General features: G+C 38.0%; 1 protein-coding gene across 1 annotated transcript in view; it reads right to left on the reverse strand.

The window, feature by feature from the left end:
* The window catches only part of LOC308252225 (putative ATP-dependent RNA helicase DDX60), a 116,509-nt gene that overhangs the window by 93,983 nt on the left and 6,978 nt on the right, over positions 1-15,548 (reverse strand). The window contains exons 2-4 of the mRNA XM_080676506.1: positions 1,990-2,099; positions 1,783-1,852; positions 591-780 (exon numbers count right to left, since the gene is read on the reverse strand). Coding sequence (XP_080532632.1) covers positions 591-780; positions 1,783-1,852; positions 1,990-1,993 — 264 coding nt within the window. The 5' untranslated portion in view covers positions 1,994-2,099. The remainder of the gene's footprint in view (positions 1-590; positions 781-1,782; positions 1,853-1,989; positions 2,100-15,548) is intronic.

Raw genomic sequence — 15,548 nt, forward strand, 5'->3', positions numbered from 1 at the left:
GCAAGCAGTCAGAAATATTAAACAAAAAAAAAATCCAACAATAATGTGGATTGAAAAATGTAATTGAACAGATGTACACCAAATGCCTTCAGGGATAGGACGAGGGAGGGGTGATAGTGGTTAGACATATCTGTATTTAAATTGTTAAAATGTTATGATTAATTGTATTTATAATAAAAAAGCAGACCAAATATATTCCCTTGGAGGTAGGTACTATAGAGCAAATAATGAAAAGCAGCGTTAGTGAGTTTGACATTCTTTTTGGGATCAAATACACTGACTGCTGAGTTTTAAAGATAGAAGTTAGAAATCTAGAATCCAGAGATCCATTAGACCACTATTTAGGAGATTTCTCATCCTCTTTCATGATCCTGCGTGTCCTTACAACAAAGTTCCATTACTGTGAATAATAAACAATTTTTTGTAACTTCTGAATACTGTGATTATGGGTAACTGTTTTCTGTTCTTCCTTTTAAATTTTCTAAATATTTATAGATATATTTCAATTTGTAATAAGAAAACACTTTTATAATAGAAATTTTAGTATTAGTTCTCAAATCATAGAAAAGGATTCAACTGTCACATGGTACCTTGAAGAACACTATGGCAAATTGTCCTCCTTTACTAATAATATCCACAAGGTAACGTTCAACCAAATAGAAGAAATGGAGCTCCTGCCCCTGCTTTAATGATTTCTCACATATGCACATGACAAGCAATGAATCTCCATCAATCAGAAAAAATTCAGATTCAACAAAATCATTGAATATACTGGAATAGCTAAAAGAAAAACAGTTAAAACAAAAATTAGATATAAATTAAATAAGGTCCAAGAAAAGGCAGCAGCCTTGTTATTATCATTAATAGTTGAATTTACTGAGTAAGCATTCATGTCAGGATCAATGCTAAAACATTTCAAATATACCCATATACATGACTATCTTTCATAAAAGGAAGGCAGGATCAGTCCATTCTATAGAGAAGGGAACTTAAGCACAAAATGATAGGAAAGATTATCTAAAGCCATAAGGCAAAATCTGGATTGGACTCAGGAATTTAACACCCATATTTTGAATATGGACCTGTATCATATTTTCTTCCTGCTTAATCAATCTCATTCCTTTATAAAATAACTAGAGGCCCAGTGCACGAAATTCATGCATGGGAGGGGGGTCCCTCAGCCCGGCCTGCACCCTCTCTAATCCAGGACCCTTTGAGGGATGTTCAACTGCCAGTTTAGGATGGGGCCTAAACCAGCAGTCGGATATCCCTCTCACAATCCGGGACTGCTGGCTCCTAACCACTCGCCTGCCTGCCTGCCTGATCACCCCTAACTGCCTCTGCTTGCTGGCCTGATCGCCCCCTAACTGGTCCCCTGCTGACCTGGTCACCCCCTAACTGTCCCCCTGCCAGCCTGATCGCCCCCTAACTGGTCCCCTGCTGTCCTGGTTACTCCCTAACTGTCCAGAAGGAAGTCAGACATCTGGAAGATGTCCAGTCGACCCAGTCTAATTAGCATATTACCCTTTTATTAGTATAGATGGGTTCATTGACAGCTGTAGACAAAGAATGCAAGAAAAAAATGTTCCTATTCACCATCAAATAGCTCTAAAAGTTCTGTGTTAAATAATCATATATACAACTATATACATATTTAATGCTCTATAATATATTCTAAGATAGATGATAAGATAGATAAATAGAGATCACTTTAAGGTCAAATAGATATATGTAAATAGGACAAAGAATTTTATATTTCTTTATTACCACAATATTACTCACTCAGCTTTTGGCATTTCACTCAAAATTAACTCTGAAATTTCCTCTAAAAACATCCTATATTTTTCTAAACCTAAAAATAAAAAAAAGGGTTATTTTCAATCAGTCTTTTTTTAAAGAAAAAAGAAACAGAAATAAAATTTTTTAAATCTAATAAAATTGTACAACATACAATTTTAGAAATCATGAATATTTTAAATTGAAAATTACCCATCCTTGCTGCTACTTGCGCCTCCAACCTGAACTGGAAAATATTAAATATAGCAAAAATTCTTTACTTGGGTACCTCTAAGTGGCAGTTATTAATGAAAATGACAGACCTACAAAAAAGAGAAGAAAAATTAGAAATGTATTTATTCCATTAACAAATAGTATTGAATGACTATTGTGTGTTAAACAAAACACAGGACACTGGGAATATAAATACAGACCAAAGTCAACATGCTGTCAGTTCTCATGAAGCTTAAAATCTCTTAGGAAAGACAAATATTAATCAGAGAATCATATAAAGAGTGGAAAATTAAAAATGTGACAAAATCGCCGAAACTGGTTTGGCTCAGTGGATAGAGCGTCGGCCTGTGGACTGAAGGGTCCCGGGTTCGATTCCGGTCAAGGGCATGTACCTTGGTTGCAGGCACATCCCCAGTGGGAGATGTGCAGGAGGCAGCTGATCGATGTTTCTCTCTCATTGATGTTTCTAGCTCTCTATCCCTCTCCTTTCCTCTCTGTAAAATATCAATAAAATATATTAAAAAAAAAACATTAAAAAAAAATGTGACAAAATCAAAGAGGGTGGAGGAAGCTACCCCAAAGAAGTAATGCTTAGGCTGACGTCTGAGGGATCAAAAATGATGCAAGGACTGTAGCATTCCAGGCAAAGAGAATACCTGAATACCATGTGCAAAAGCCCTGTGGCATGAAAAAGTGTGGATGGAACTAGATACTGAAAAGAAGTCAGCCAGAATGGAGTGGAGAAAGTGAGGGAAGAGCTGTGCTAGGGAGGACTACAGAAATATAAGGGCATTCAAAGCCTTTGAGGGCATGTTTTCTGATCCTAAAATCCACTGATAGATTTTAAGCAGATAGTGTTATAATTGGTTTTACCTATTGAAAGATTACACTGGCTACAGTACAGAGAATAGACAGGATGAAAGCAAAGATCCAGTTAGTAGAGTAGAGAGAAAGCCATTGTTAGAATAGTCATGACAGTAGTTTGATCTAATAGAGCTTGATGGTTGTTTGAAGAAGATACTGATAGTAAATATTTAGCAGGTGAGTTTGATAAGATCTGGTAAGGAATCAGGTACGAACAGAGAAGAGGAGATAGTGAGTGCTGGCAAGAATAACTCCCTAGGATTCTACCTAATGCAACAGCATCAATCAGTAGGCCATTCCCTAGTCAATAAACCCTGGAAATAGGTCACATTTCAGGGAAATATCATTTGTGGTCAACGAGAGTTTGACTTGCTTTTGAGACTTAACCACAGAAATGTCATGTAAGAAAATATACAGTACAAGAAGTCAAATACAAGGTTTGGGCTAGACCTGAATATGTGAGTAATTTGAGTACTATAATAAGTAAGGTCAATGTTGAACAGAAAGATACAACATCATTCAAGAAAAGAAAATGACTGAAAATCCAGTTTTGCAGACCACTAATCCTATGTAATAAAGAGGTAATATGCAATTGACCATCACTCCAACACACAAGATGGCCGCCCCCATGTGGTCAAAGATGGCCACCCCCATGTGGACACAAGATGGCCGCCACAAGATGGCTGGCAGGGGAGGGCAGTTGGGGGCGATGACGCCTGCAGGGAGGGCAGTTGGGGGGATCAGGCCTGCAGGGGAGGACAGTTAGGGGGACCCAGGCCTGCAGTGGAGGGCAGTTGGAGGGAACCAGTCCAGCAGGGGAGAGCAGTTAGGGGTGACCAGGCTGGCAGGGGAGGGCAGTTGGGGGTGACTGGACCAGCAAGGGAGCAGTTAGGCGTCGGTCAGGCTGACAGAGGAGTGGTTAGGGGGTGTTCAGGCTGGCAGGCAGGTGAGTGGTTGGGAGCCAGCAGTCCCGGATTGTGAGGGGTCCCAGAATAGAGAGGGTGCAGGCTGGGCTGAGGGACACCCCCCCCCCCAATGCACAAATTTCATGCACCGGGCCTCTAGTATTTAATAAATGTTGAGAGAGGAGGAAACGTCTGCAAAGGTAACTGAGAAAAACACTATGACAATGGCAGAATAAAATGCACTTGAGCATTTTGTCACAGTAAACAAATATTGAGGCATTTCTCATATATACATACTGTTTGTTAGGGCTGTGAAACTCAGATGATAGATAGATAGATAGATAGATAGATAGATAGATAGATAGATAGATAGATGATAGATAGATAGATATTATATGACATTAAGGAATATATAATGGTGAGATACATATTGATATTAAATTAATAATGCAGTGAAGATGTGGCTATAAAAAATGAGTACATTTGAAGAAAGAAGAAATTACTATGGGCTGGAATGTTTAGTAAACAACAGAGACAGGGGCAGAAGCATGTTTTCTCACTCATCCAGTTATTCCATCCTTTTTCAAAGACATCTAGAGCATCTACTCATCACCAAGCTTTGTATTTGCTGCAACATATGGAAATATGCATGAAATATGGTCCCCTCTGGTTACCATCTGGTAATGGTTTGAAGAGAATTAAATCAAACAGTATAATGTAATGTTTGATCAAGCAGAAATGGCATAAGAAGCCATTAGAGAACTGAAAAGGAGTTCTATAATCAGCTCGAGTGATCGGGGTTCTGTGTTCTGAGGTTTCAAGCACACATTGAAAAGATGATGAAAAATTTTAGCATGTTGGGGAAGGTAAGAGATATAGAAGATGACATTCCATGTAGCAAAGCAGCACTGGTTTAATGTAGAGATGTGAAACATGACAAGTTTGAGTTTCCACAGGTCACTCTACATGGCATAACAGGGTAACCTGATTGTAGATGAAAATCAGGTATGCACCAGATGATAAGATCTTTTGCCCAGGGAAGAAGTTTAGGCATTTTCCCAAAAGCTCTCTGCCATCTATTTCATGCAATCCTCAACCTCACTAATTGCACATTTGCCATACTGTCTTTCTTCAGTTCTGCAAGTGATATGTGCTCAAACGGAAAAGATGAGTCAGTGAGAACCAAGTGGACAAGAGAAACTTAACTGCAAATAGGTTACAAAAGGAAACTTCAGAAAAGATAGTGTCAGATTCTACAAGATGAAATAAGTCCCAGATGTTCACAGTGTCCTTAATGTTTTAGGAATTTTTTATGGTACTCCTAGGAAAAAATAAATATCTAATAGTTCATTTATTAAGTAGTTAGCTCCAAACAAATTAGTAAGTCCTAACAACCTCCTTTGAAAATATATAATACACATAAATTGAGAGAAATAATAGTTTTTACAATTAAATAACAATTACTAATGAACCATGTGTGCCTGTTGGACAATGTGAAACTTTTCAACAATGGCCATAATGGCAGAATAAAACCCTCCTTAATTTAACAATTAAGGCCTCCTGCCTACTTTCTTCTCACATATTCCACAGAAAACTTTCCCTATTAAATTTTACCCCAAACTTATACCTGCCTTAACTTTTACACAGAATTTACAATCATATGCCCAGCTCGCTCTTTTTTAAGGAAGCGGCATGATAAGAAAAATAAAGCCAATTACCTCCATAATAACCTCTGAATGAAATGCATTAAAAAATTAGAATTATGCTCAGCTGGCATGGCTCAGTGGTTGAGCATAGACCTATGAACCAGGAGGTCATGGTTCAATTCCGTGGTCAGGGCACATGCCAGGGTTGCAGGCTCGATACCCAGTGTGGGTATGCAGGAGGCAGCCGATCAATGATTCTCTCTCATAATTTTTTAAAAAATATGTTTATTTCAGAGAGGAAGGGAGAGGGAGAAAGAGATAGAAACATCAATGATGAGAATCATTGATTGGCTGTCTTCTGCACTTCCCACATTGTGGATCAAGCCAACAACCAGGACATGTTCCCTGACCACAGAATCAAACCGTGACCTCCTGGTTCACAGGTCAATGCTCAACTACTGAGCCACACGGGCTGGCAGGAAAAATCTTTTTTTTTCCCCCTCAGGAGGAACTTTTCATAGCTCCTGTTTGTAAGAAGGGCCTTAAGGGGGCAAGGGCGTAAGTGTCCCATGAGTACTCATTAATTGCACTCTTTTGTTTCCTTCTCTCATCTATGTCTATTATATTGTCATTTTTAAAAAAAAGATTTTATAAGGAGAGAAATCCAAATCTCTCCAAGACCATGGAATGTATTCTTTGGTTACTAATCAGAAGTTTCTAAAAGACAAAGTAATTTCTCTAAGCGAATCATAAAGTAAACTTTGGTCATTGAGCAGATGTTTTTCTTACTATTTGTCCTACCTGAAACCTGACAAGATATTTCAAAGAATTTATTAACTCTATGATCAGAAATTTGGCAAGCTTAGAAGTCAAGTAAGATGTTTTAAGCCTTAGTAGCTTTCAAGATCTTTCTGATATTAGATAACCAGAAATGTAAACACAGGCCACAACTGCCCGAGACTAAATAAACCAAAGGGAAGGAAGCACAAGTGTCTGGAAAAGTTCCGTTGTCTGAGCAGCACTCCCCTCAGTCTTCTTAAAAAATGGTTTATCGAGGACGAATGCAAATCTGAGTCACCTGAATGAATATATTTAACTTGTTACAACTATTGTAAGTTAATGGATTTTACCTTATTTTACTTGTCTCCTGGCTAAAAAATGTTTAATTAAAACTATCAGGGCTCTAGTTGTCTGTCTCTATATATACTAGAGGCCCGGTGCACAAAATTCATGCACAGGTGTGTGTGTGTGTGTGTGTGTGTGTGTGTGTGTGTGTGTCCCTCAGCCCAGCCTGCACCCTCTCCAATATGGGATCCCTTGAGGGATGTCCGACTGCCCATTTAGGCCCCGGATCGAGCCTAGACGGGCAGTCAGACATCCCTCTCACAATCTAGGACTGCTGGCTCCCAATCACTCCCCTGCCTGCCTGCCTGATTGCCCCTAACCGCTTCTGCCTACCAGCCTGATCACCCCCTAACCACTCCCCTGCCAGCCTGATCGACGCCTAACTGCTCCCCTGCCGGCCTGATTGCCCCTAACTGTCCTCTGCTGCAGGCCTAGTCACCCCTAACTGGCCTCCCCTGCCAGCCTGCTCACCCCTAACTGTCCTCCCCTGCAGGCCTGGTGCCCCCCTGCAACTGCCATCCCCTTCTGGCCCGGTCACCCCTAACTTCCCTCCCCTGCCAGCCTGGTCACCCCTAACTGCCCTCCCCTGCTGGCCCAGTGAAGAGATCAGCCAAGGAAAAGCTGCAAACAGCTTAACTTGAAAACATTCCCAACTGTGTAAGTGCCAAAGAAGCGCATTCCGCAAACGGATGCGCTCCCCTCTTGCCTGCAAACAGGAAGGGTGGGTTTGGCCACAAGGGAATGACCTTCAAAGCTGTTCTTTAAAGGTATGGGTCCCCTACCCACACAGTTTTCCCAGGCTTGCTTGGATGGCGGTTATCAGTAGAATGAGAGCAACCTTTCATAGCTTACCAAGAAGTCTGTAACTATTTACTGAGATTTGCTGTACTGAGAATTTGTCCTTCTGCTCTGTCTCTCCCTTAGAGATTAAGAGGAACAAAGAATACATTCCTCTTGACAGACCTCCTATTCAGTGTTTTGTGTATAAAAGGCATTACGCAGTTAATAAACTTGCTGCAGTCTTCACCGAGCTCGGCGTCTGTCTTGTCTGTGTGTATGTTTTCTGTCATTTCATCATCCCACATTTTATTGAAACAGGTTGCAACAGCCCAGTCACCCCTAACTGCTCTCCCCTGCTGGCCAGGTCACCCCCTAGTGCCCTCCCCTGCAGGCCTGGTTCCCCCCAACTGCCTTCCCCTGCAGGCCTGGTCCCCCCAACTTCCCTTCCCTGCAGGCCTGGTCCCCCCCAACTGTCCTCCCCTGCTGGCCTGATCGCCCACAACTGCCCTCCCCTGGCTGGCCATCTTGTGGCGGCGATCTTGTGTCCACATGGGGGCAGCCATCTTGTGTGTTGGAGTGATGGTCAATTTGCATATTACCCCTTTATTATATAGGATGTATTGTCTAATACCAGAGAATCAATAAATTGGCTTATAAAGAGCTCTATTTAATAGGCTTAAATAAGTTAAGCTCTTATATAAATAAAAAATAGAAACTGTCCTAGTTATTTCAAAAATTTTCCTCAAAATTAAGCTGACTAAAATTGAATTTCCTTTAATAAGGGTTATTTTTTAAAATTAGGCTTTTTAATAACAATGGTGTGTTTATATAAAGCTAAAACTTTATCTGCTAAACACACCACACACAAAAAATAATATTCCTGTACTATGGATATGTTCTTTAAAAAGATTATAAAGCAAACAAAGATTTTATGTTTTATATAAATAATTTTCTACATTTTTTTATCATCATGTCTTTTATTGTTTAACTAAACCAAGTATTCTTAATATTAAAAGAGCTCTATTTTGCCCACAACTATGCAACCTTCTGTATTTGTCTTTGAAATGTTTTATTGTCACTTTGAATAATGAATAATTAAGTATTATTTCATTAGGTGTTGTTCCACAATGACATATGATTTTATTTGACCAAATGTTTTAAAATTTTTGATGTTTTTGACAACTTCCCAAGATCAAATGTTCTAAATAATAACTTTGGGATGTTCCAGAGGCTCCTGAAACATTTTAAAGAAACTTTATCTCTCCTCATAAAAAGGGAAAAATAAGCTAATTAGGTTTATTTGGTATGTTAACCACACAGGAAGCATAGTCAAGTAACTAATGCCAACTAACTTACAGTATTTCTGTCTCTGGAAGTTATAAATTTTATCATGCCTTTGAAATATAAACACCAAGGAGCTGAGCAAATCATTGCTCACGGAGACATAAGGGGAAAAAAATAGTGTTTTTTAAAAAAATACAAACTGCTACATAACTTCCCTTACCAAAACTGGTTTGTAAAAGAGCTATGTTTTTACAAAACTACTAAAAAAAATAATGATAAAATGAAATGACTGCATATAAAATATAAGATATATGTTTTCAATAGAAGAAAATAGGAAGCATGAAGATTCCCTTTTGTTGAGAGAAAAAAGAAGAAAATGTTCTTTTGAGATAAGAAAGTTATAAAGATATTTGAGGGGTAGGACTAAGGGAATTTATTACCAGCAAACCAGCAATGCAAGAAATGCTAAAGGGTCTGCTGTAAAAAAAAAAAAAAGAAATAGGAAGCGAAGAAGGAACACAGGTGTAAAGAATAGCAATGGCGACAAATAAGTACCTATCAATAATAACTTTAAATGTAAATGGATTAAATGCCCCAATCAAAAGACATAGGGTAACGGATTGGATAAGAAAACATGACCCATATATCTGCTGTCTACAAGAAACCCACCTCAGAAAAAAAGACGCACACAGACTGAGGGTGAAGGGATGGAAAAAGATTTTCCAGGCAAATGGAACTGAAAAAAAAGCTGGGGTAGCAATACTTATATCTGACAAAATAGATCTCAAAGTGAGGACATAACAAGAGATAAGAAAGGCCACTTCATAATACTAAAGCGAGCAATCCAACAAGAAGAAATAACTCTGGTAAACATATATGCACCCAATACAGGAGCACCCAAATACATAAAAAAACTCCTGGAGGATATCAAGGGAGAGATTGACAGCAATACAATCATAGTAGGAGATTTTAATACCCCACTATCACCATTGGACAAATTCTCTAAACAAAAAATCAGCAACAAAACATCAATCCTAAATGACTCACTAGACCAGATGGAATTAATTGACATCTTCAGAACATTTCACCCCAAAGCCACAGAATATACATTCTTCTCAAGTGCACATGGGTCATTTTCAAAGATAGACCATATGTTGGGACATAGGCAAAGTCTCTTCAAATTCAAGAAGATAGAAATCATATCAAGCATCTTCTCAGACCACAGTGGCATAAAACGAAATCAACTACAATAAAAACAACCCAAAGAAATCAAACACATGGAGACTAAACAGCATGCTATTAAACCATGACTGGGTTACCAGAGAGATCAAAGAAGAAATAAAAAAAAACATCATGGCAACAAATGATAATGAAAACACTACAATCCAAAATCTATGGGACACAGTGAAAGCAGTCTTGAGAGGGAAGTTCATAGCTCTACAAGCCTACTGCAAAAAACAAGAAACAATGGTAATAAATTACCTAACCCAACAACTCAAAGAGTTAGAAAAAGAGCAACAAGAAAAGCCCAGTGTAAGCAGAAGGAAGGAAATAATAAAGATCAGAGCGGAGATAAACGACATAGAGACCAAAGAAACAATACAAAAGATCAACAAAACCAAGAGCTGGTTCTTTGAAAGGATAAACAAGATTGATGAACCTCTAGCCAGGCTCACCAAGAAGCAAAGAAAGAGGACCCAAATAAACAAAATCAGAAATGAAAGAGGTGAAATAACAACAGATCCCACCGAAATACGAAGGATTGTTAAAAAATACTATGAACAACTCTATTCCAACAAACTGGACAACCTGGAGGAAATGGACATATTCCTAGAAAAATATAACCTTACAAAACTCAATCAAGAAGAATCTAAACAGCTCAATATGCCAGTAACTGTGGAAGAAATTGAAGCAGTCATCAAAGAGCTTCCGGCAAACAAAAGCCCGGGGCCAGACGGCTTCACAGGAGAGTTTTACCAAACATTCAAGGAAGAACTAAAACCTATCCTCCTCAGACTATTCCAAAAAATTCAAGAGGAAGGAACACTTCCAAGCTCTTTCTATGAAGCAAGCATCACCCTAATACCAAAACCAGATAAAGACAACACAATGAAGGAGAATTACAGGCCAATATCCCTCATGAACGTAGATGCCAAAATCCTCAACAAAATTCTAGCAAATCGGATCCAGCAGTACATCAGAAAGATCATACACCATGACCAAGTAGGGTTTATCCCAGGAATGCAAGGATGGTACAATATCCGAAAATCAATAAATGTGATACATCACATAAACAAACTGAGAGATAAAAATCACATAGTCATATCAATTGATGCAGAAAAAGCATTTGACAAAATCCAACACCCTTTCTTGATAAAAACTCTCAACAAAGTGGGAATAGAGGGATCATACCTCAACATAATAAAAGTTATATATGATAAACCCACAGCTAACATCATACTCAATGGGCAAAAACTAAAACCATTTCCCCTAAGAACAGGAACAAGACAAGGATGCCCACTCTCACCACTCCTGTTTGACATAGTACTGGAAGTATTAGCCATTGCAATTAGACAAGAAGAAGAAATAAAAGGCATCCAAATTGGAAAAGAAGAAGTAAAGCTGTCCTTATTTGCAGATGACATGATATTGTACATAAAAAACCCGAAAGACTCCATCAAAAAACTAACAGACTTAATAAATGAATTCGGCAATGTAGCAGGATACAAAATTAACGCCAAGAAATCTATGGCATTTCTATACACCAACAGTGAACTTACAGAAAGAGAGACTAAAAAAGCAATCCCATTTTCCATCACACCAAAAAAATTAAGATACTTAGGAATAAACCTAACCAAGGAGGTAAAAGACCTATATGCAGAAAACTACAGGACACTGAAAAAAGAGATAGAGGAAGATGTAAACAGATGGAAGAACATACCATGTTCATGGATTGGTAGAATCAACATCATCAAAATGTCCATACTACCCAAAGCAATCTATAGATTCAATGCACTCCCCATTAAAATACCAACAGCATATTTCACAGACCTAGAAAGAATTCTCCAAAAATTCATCTGGAATAAAAAAAGACCCCGAATAGCCACAGCAATCCTGAGAAAGAAGAATAAAGTAGGAGGGATCTCAATACCAGATTTCAAGCTGTATTACAAAGCCACTGTTCTCAAAACAGCCTGGTACTGGCACAAGAACAGACGTATAGATCAATGGAATAGAATAGAGAATCCATATATCGACCCAAACCGCTATATGTAATTAATATTTGACAAAGGAGGCATGAGCATACAATGGAGTCAAGACAGTCTCCTCAATAAATGGTGTTGGGAAAATTGGACAGATACATGCAAAAGAATGAAACTAGATCACCAACTTACACCACACACAAAAATAAACTCAAAATGGATACAGGACTTAAATATAAGATGGGAAACCATAAAAATACTAGAGGAATCCACAGGCAGCAAAATCTCAGATATATGCCAAAAGAACTTTTTCAGTGATACTGCCCCTATGGCAATGGAAGCCAAAGAGAAAATAAACAAATGGGACTACATCAAAATAAAAAGCTTTTGCACAGCAAAAGAAACCATCAACAAAACAACAAGAAACCCCACTGTATGGGAGAACATATTTGCAAATGGTATCACTGATAAAGGTTTAATTTCCAACATCTACAGGCAGCTTATACAACTTAATAAAAGGAAGATAAAGGATCCAATAAAAAAATGGGCAACGGACCAAAATAGAATCTTTTCAAAAGAAGACAGAAGGAAGGCCAAGAGACACATGAAAACATGCTCAAAGTCACTAATTATCCAAGAGATGCAAATCAAAACGACAATGCGATACCATCTCACACCTGTCCGAATGGCTATCATCAACAAATCAACAAACGACAAGTGTTGGCAAGGATGTGGAGAAAAAGGAACCCTCGTGCACTGCTGGTGGGAATGCAGACTGGTGCAGCCACTGTGGAGAACAGTATGGAGTTTCCTCAAAAAACTGAAAATGGAACTCCCATTTGACCCAGTAATCCCACTCCTAGGAATATATCCTAAGAAACCAGAAACACCAATCAGAAAGGATATATGCACCCCTATGTTCATAGCAGCACAATTTACAATAGCTAAGATTTGGAAACAGCCTAGGTGCCCATCAGCAGATGACTGGATCAGAAAACTATGGTACATCTACACAATGGAATACTATGCTGCCATAAAAAGAAGGAATTACTACCATTTGTAGGCACCTGGATGGAATTAGAGAACATTATGCTAAGTGAAATAAGCCAGTCAATGAAACAAAAATACCACATGATCCCACTCATTTGGGGATAATGAAAAACATTATAAATTGATGAACCAAAAGATAGTTACAGAGGCAGTAAAGCATCAAACAGACTGTGAAATTACAGCGGTAAGGTTAGGGAGAGTTGGGGGAAATAAGAGATCAACTGAAGGACTTGTATGCATGCATATAAGAGTAACCAACGGATGCAAAACATTGGGGGGTGAGGGCATGTATGGGAGTGGGGTGGGGGTGGGGGGCAATGGTAAGATATGTACACATATAATACCTTAATAAAAATTTGAAGAAAAAAAAAGATATTTCAAGGGTTATTTTAGGTATCTGGGTTGTTTGGTTTTTTTTGTCTGTTGGTTTTTGTTGGGGTTTTTTGTGTGTGTGAAGCAAGAAAAAAGGAAGTAATTTTGTTCTAAAGTAGAATGTTTGTTTCAAATAAGAAAAAAAAAAGATAGGTCAACAAGTGAAAGGTATATGTAGGTTCCAGAAGGTTGGTGGAAGTTGTAGAAGGTTCATGGAGACAGGATCTTAAACAAATAATTAATATATGGTTAAACTAAGTTTTGAATGGATAACTAAGTCAATTGAATCATTTAAATATGTATGAATATGAACTCTCACCAAATTTTTAATTGTAGCCATTTTTAAGTTTTTTATCATTTATAGAAAATTACTATTTTATTCAGCTACGCAGGAGGGAAAAGTATTCCTACAAATGTGTTTCATCTTCAAAGGTTCATTAAAAAAAGAAAAACCCTGACAAACTGTAAAATGCAGGTTTCTAATAACTTTAAAAACGTTAGCACTGAAATGGATAAAGATTTACACAACTCTAAGGAAAAACTGGATGCATAAAACTGCTAACAAAAAGATAAAGATCAATAAGAACTAATAACATGGGAATTTATTACCACAAAACCAGCAATGCAAGAAATGCTAAAGGGTCTGCTGTAAAAAAAAAGAAATAGGAAGCAAAGAAGGAACACAGGGGTAAAGAATAAAAATGGTGACAAATAAGTACCTATCAATAATAACTTTAAATGTAAATGGATTAAATGCCCCAATCAAAAGACATAGGGTAACAGATTGGATAAGAAAACATGACCCATATATCTGCTGTCTACAAGAAAGCCACCTCAGAAAAAATGACACACACAGACTGAGGGTGAAGGGATGGAAAAAGGTCTTCCAAGCGAATGGAAATGAAAAAAAAGCTGGGGTAGCGATACTGATATCTGACAAATTAGATCTCAAAGTGAAGGACATAACAAGAGATAAGAAAGGCCACTTCATAATACTAAAGGGAGCAATCCAACAAGAAGAAATAACTCTGGTAAACATATATGCACCCAATACAGGAGCACCCAAATACATAAAAAAACTCCTGGAGGATATCAAGGGAGAGATTGACAGCAATACAATCATAGTAGGAGACTTTAATACCCCATTATCACCTTTGGACAAATCCTCTAAACAAAAAAATCAGCAAAGAATCATCAATCCTAAATGACTCACTAGACCAGATGGAATTAATTGACATCTTCAGAACATTTCACCCCAAAGCCACAGAATATACATTCTTCTCAAGTGCACATGGGTCATTTTCAAAGATAGACCATATGTTGGGACATAGGCAAAGTCTCCTCAAATTCAAGAAGATAGAAATCATATCAAGCATTTCTCAGACCACAGTGGCATAAAACTGGAAATCAACTACAATAAAAACAATCCAAAGAAATCAAACACATGGAGACTAAACAGCATGCTATTAAACCATGACTGGGTTACCAGATAGATCAAAGAAGAAATTAAAAAAAAACATCATGGCAACAAATGACAATGAAAACACAACAATCCAAAATCTATGGAACACAGTGAAAGCAGTCTTGAGAGGGAAGTTCACAGCTCTACAAGCATATTGCAAAAAATAAGAAACAATGGTAATAAATTACCTAACCCTACAACTCAAAGAATTAGAAAAAGAGCAACAAGAAAAGCCCAGTGTAAGCAGAAGGAAGGAAATAATAAAGATCAGAGTGGAGATAAACGACATAGAGACCAAAGAAATAATACAAAAGATCAATAAAACCAAGAGCTGGTTCTTTGAAAGGATAAACAAGATTGATGAACCTCTAGCCAGGCTCACCAAGAAGCAAAGACAGAATACTCAAATAAACAAAATCAGAAATGAAAGAGGTGAAATAACAACAGATCCCGCCGAAATACGAAGGATTGTTAAAAACTACTACGAACAACTCTATTCCAACAAACTGGACAACCCGGAGGAAATGGACATATTCCTAGAAAAATATAACCTTACAAAACTCAATCAGGAATAATCTAAACAGCTCAATTTGACAGTAACTATGGAAGAAATTGAAGCAGTCATCAAAAAGCTTCCAGCAAACAAAAGCCCGGGGCCAGACGGCTTCACAGGAGAGTTTTACCAAACATTCAAGGAAGAACTAAAACCTATCCTCCTCAGACTATTCCAAAAAATTCAAGAGGAAGGAACACTTCCAAGCTCCTTCTATGAAGCCAGCATCACCCTAATACCAAAACCAGACAAAGACAACACAATGAAAGAGAATTACAGGCCAATATCACTCAT

This window comes from Plecotus auritus (genome assembly GCF_963455305.1).
Source record: "Plecotus auritus genome assembly, chromosome: 6".
In the NCBI taxonomy this organism is placed as follows: Eukaryota; Metazoa; Chordata; class Mammalia; order Chiroptera; family Vespertilionidae; genus Plecotus; species Plecotus auritus.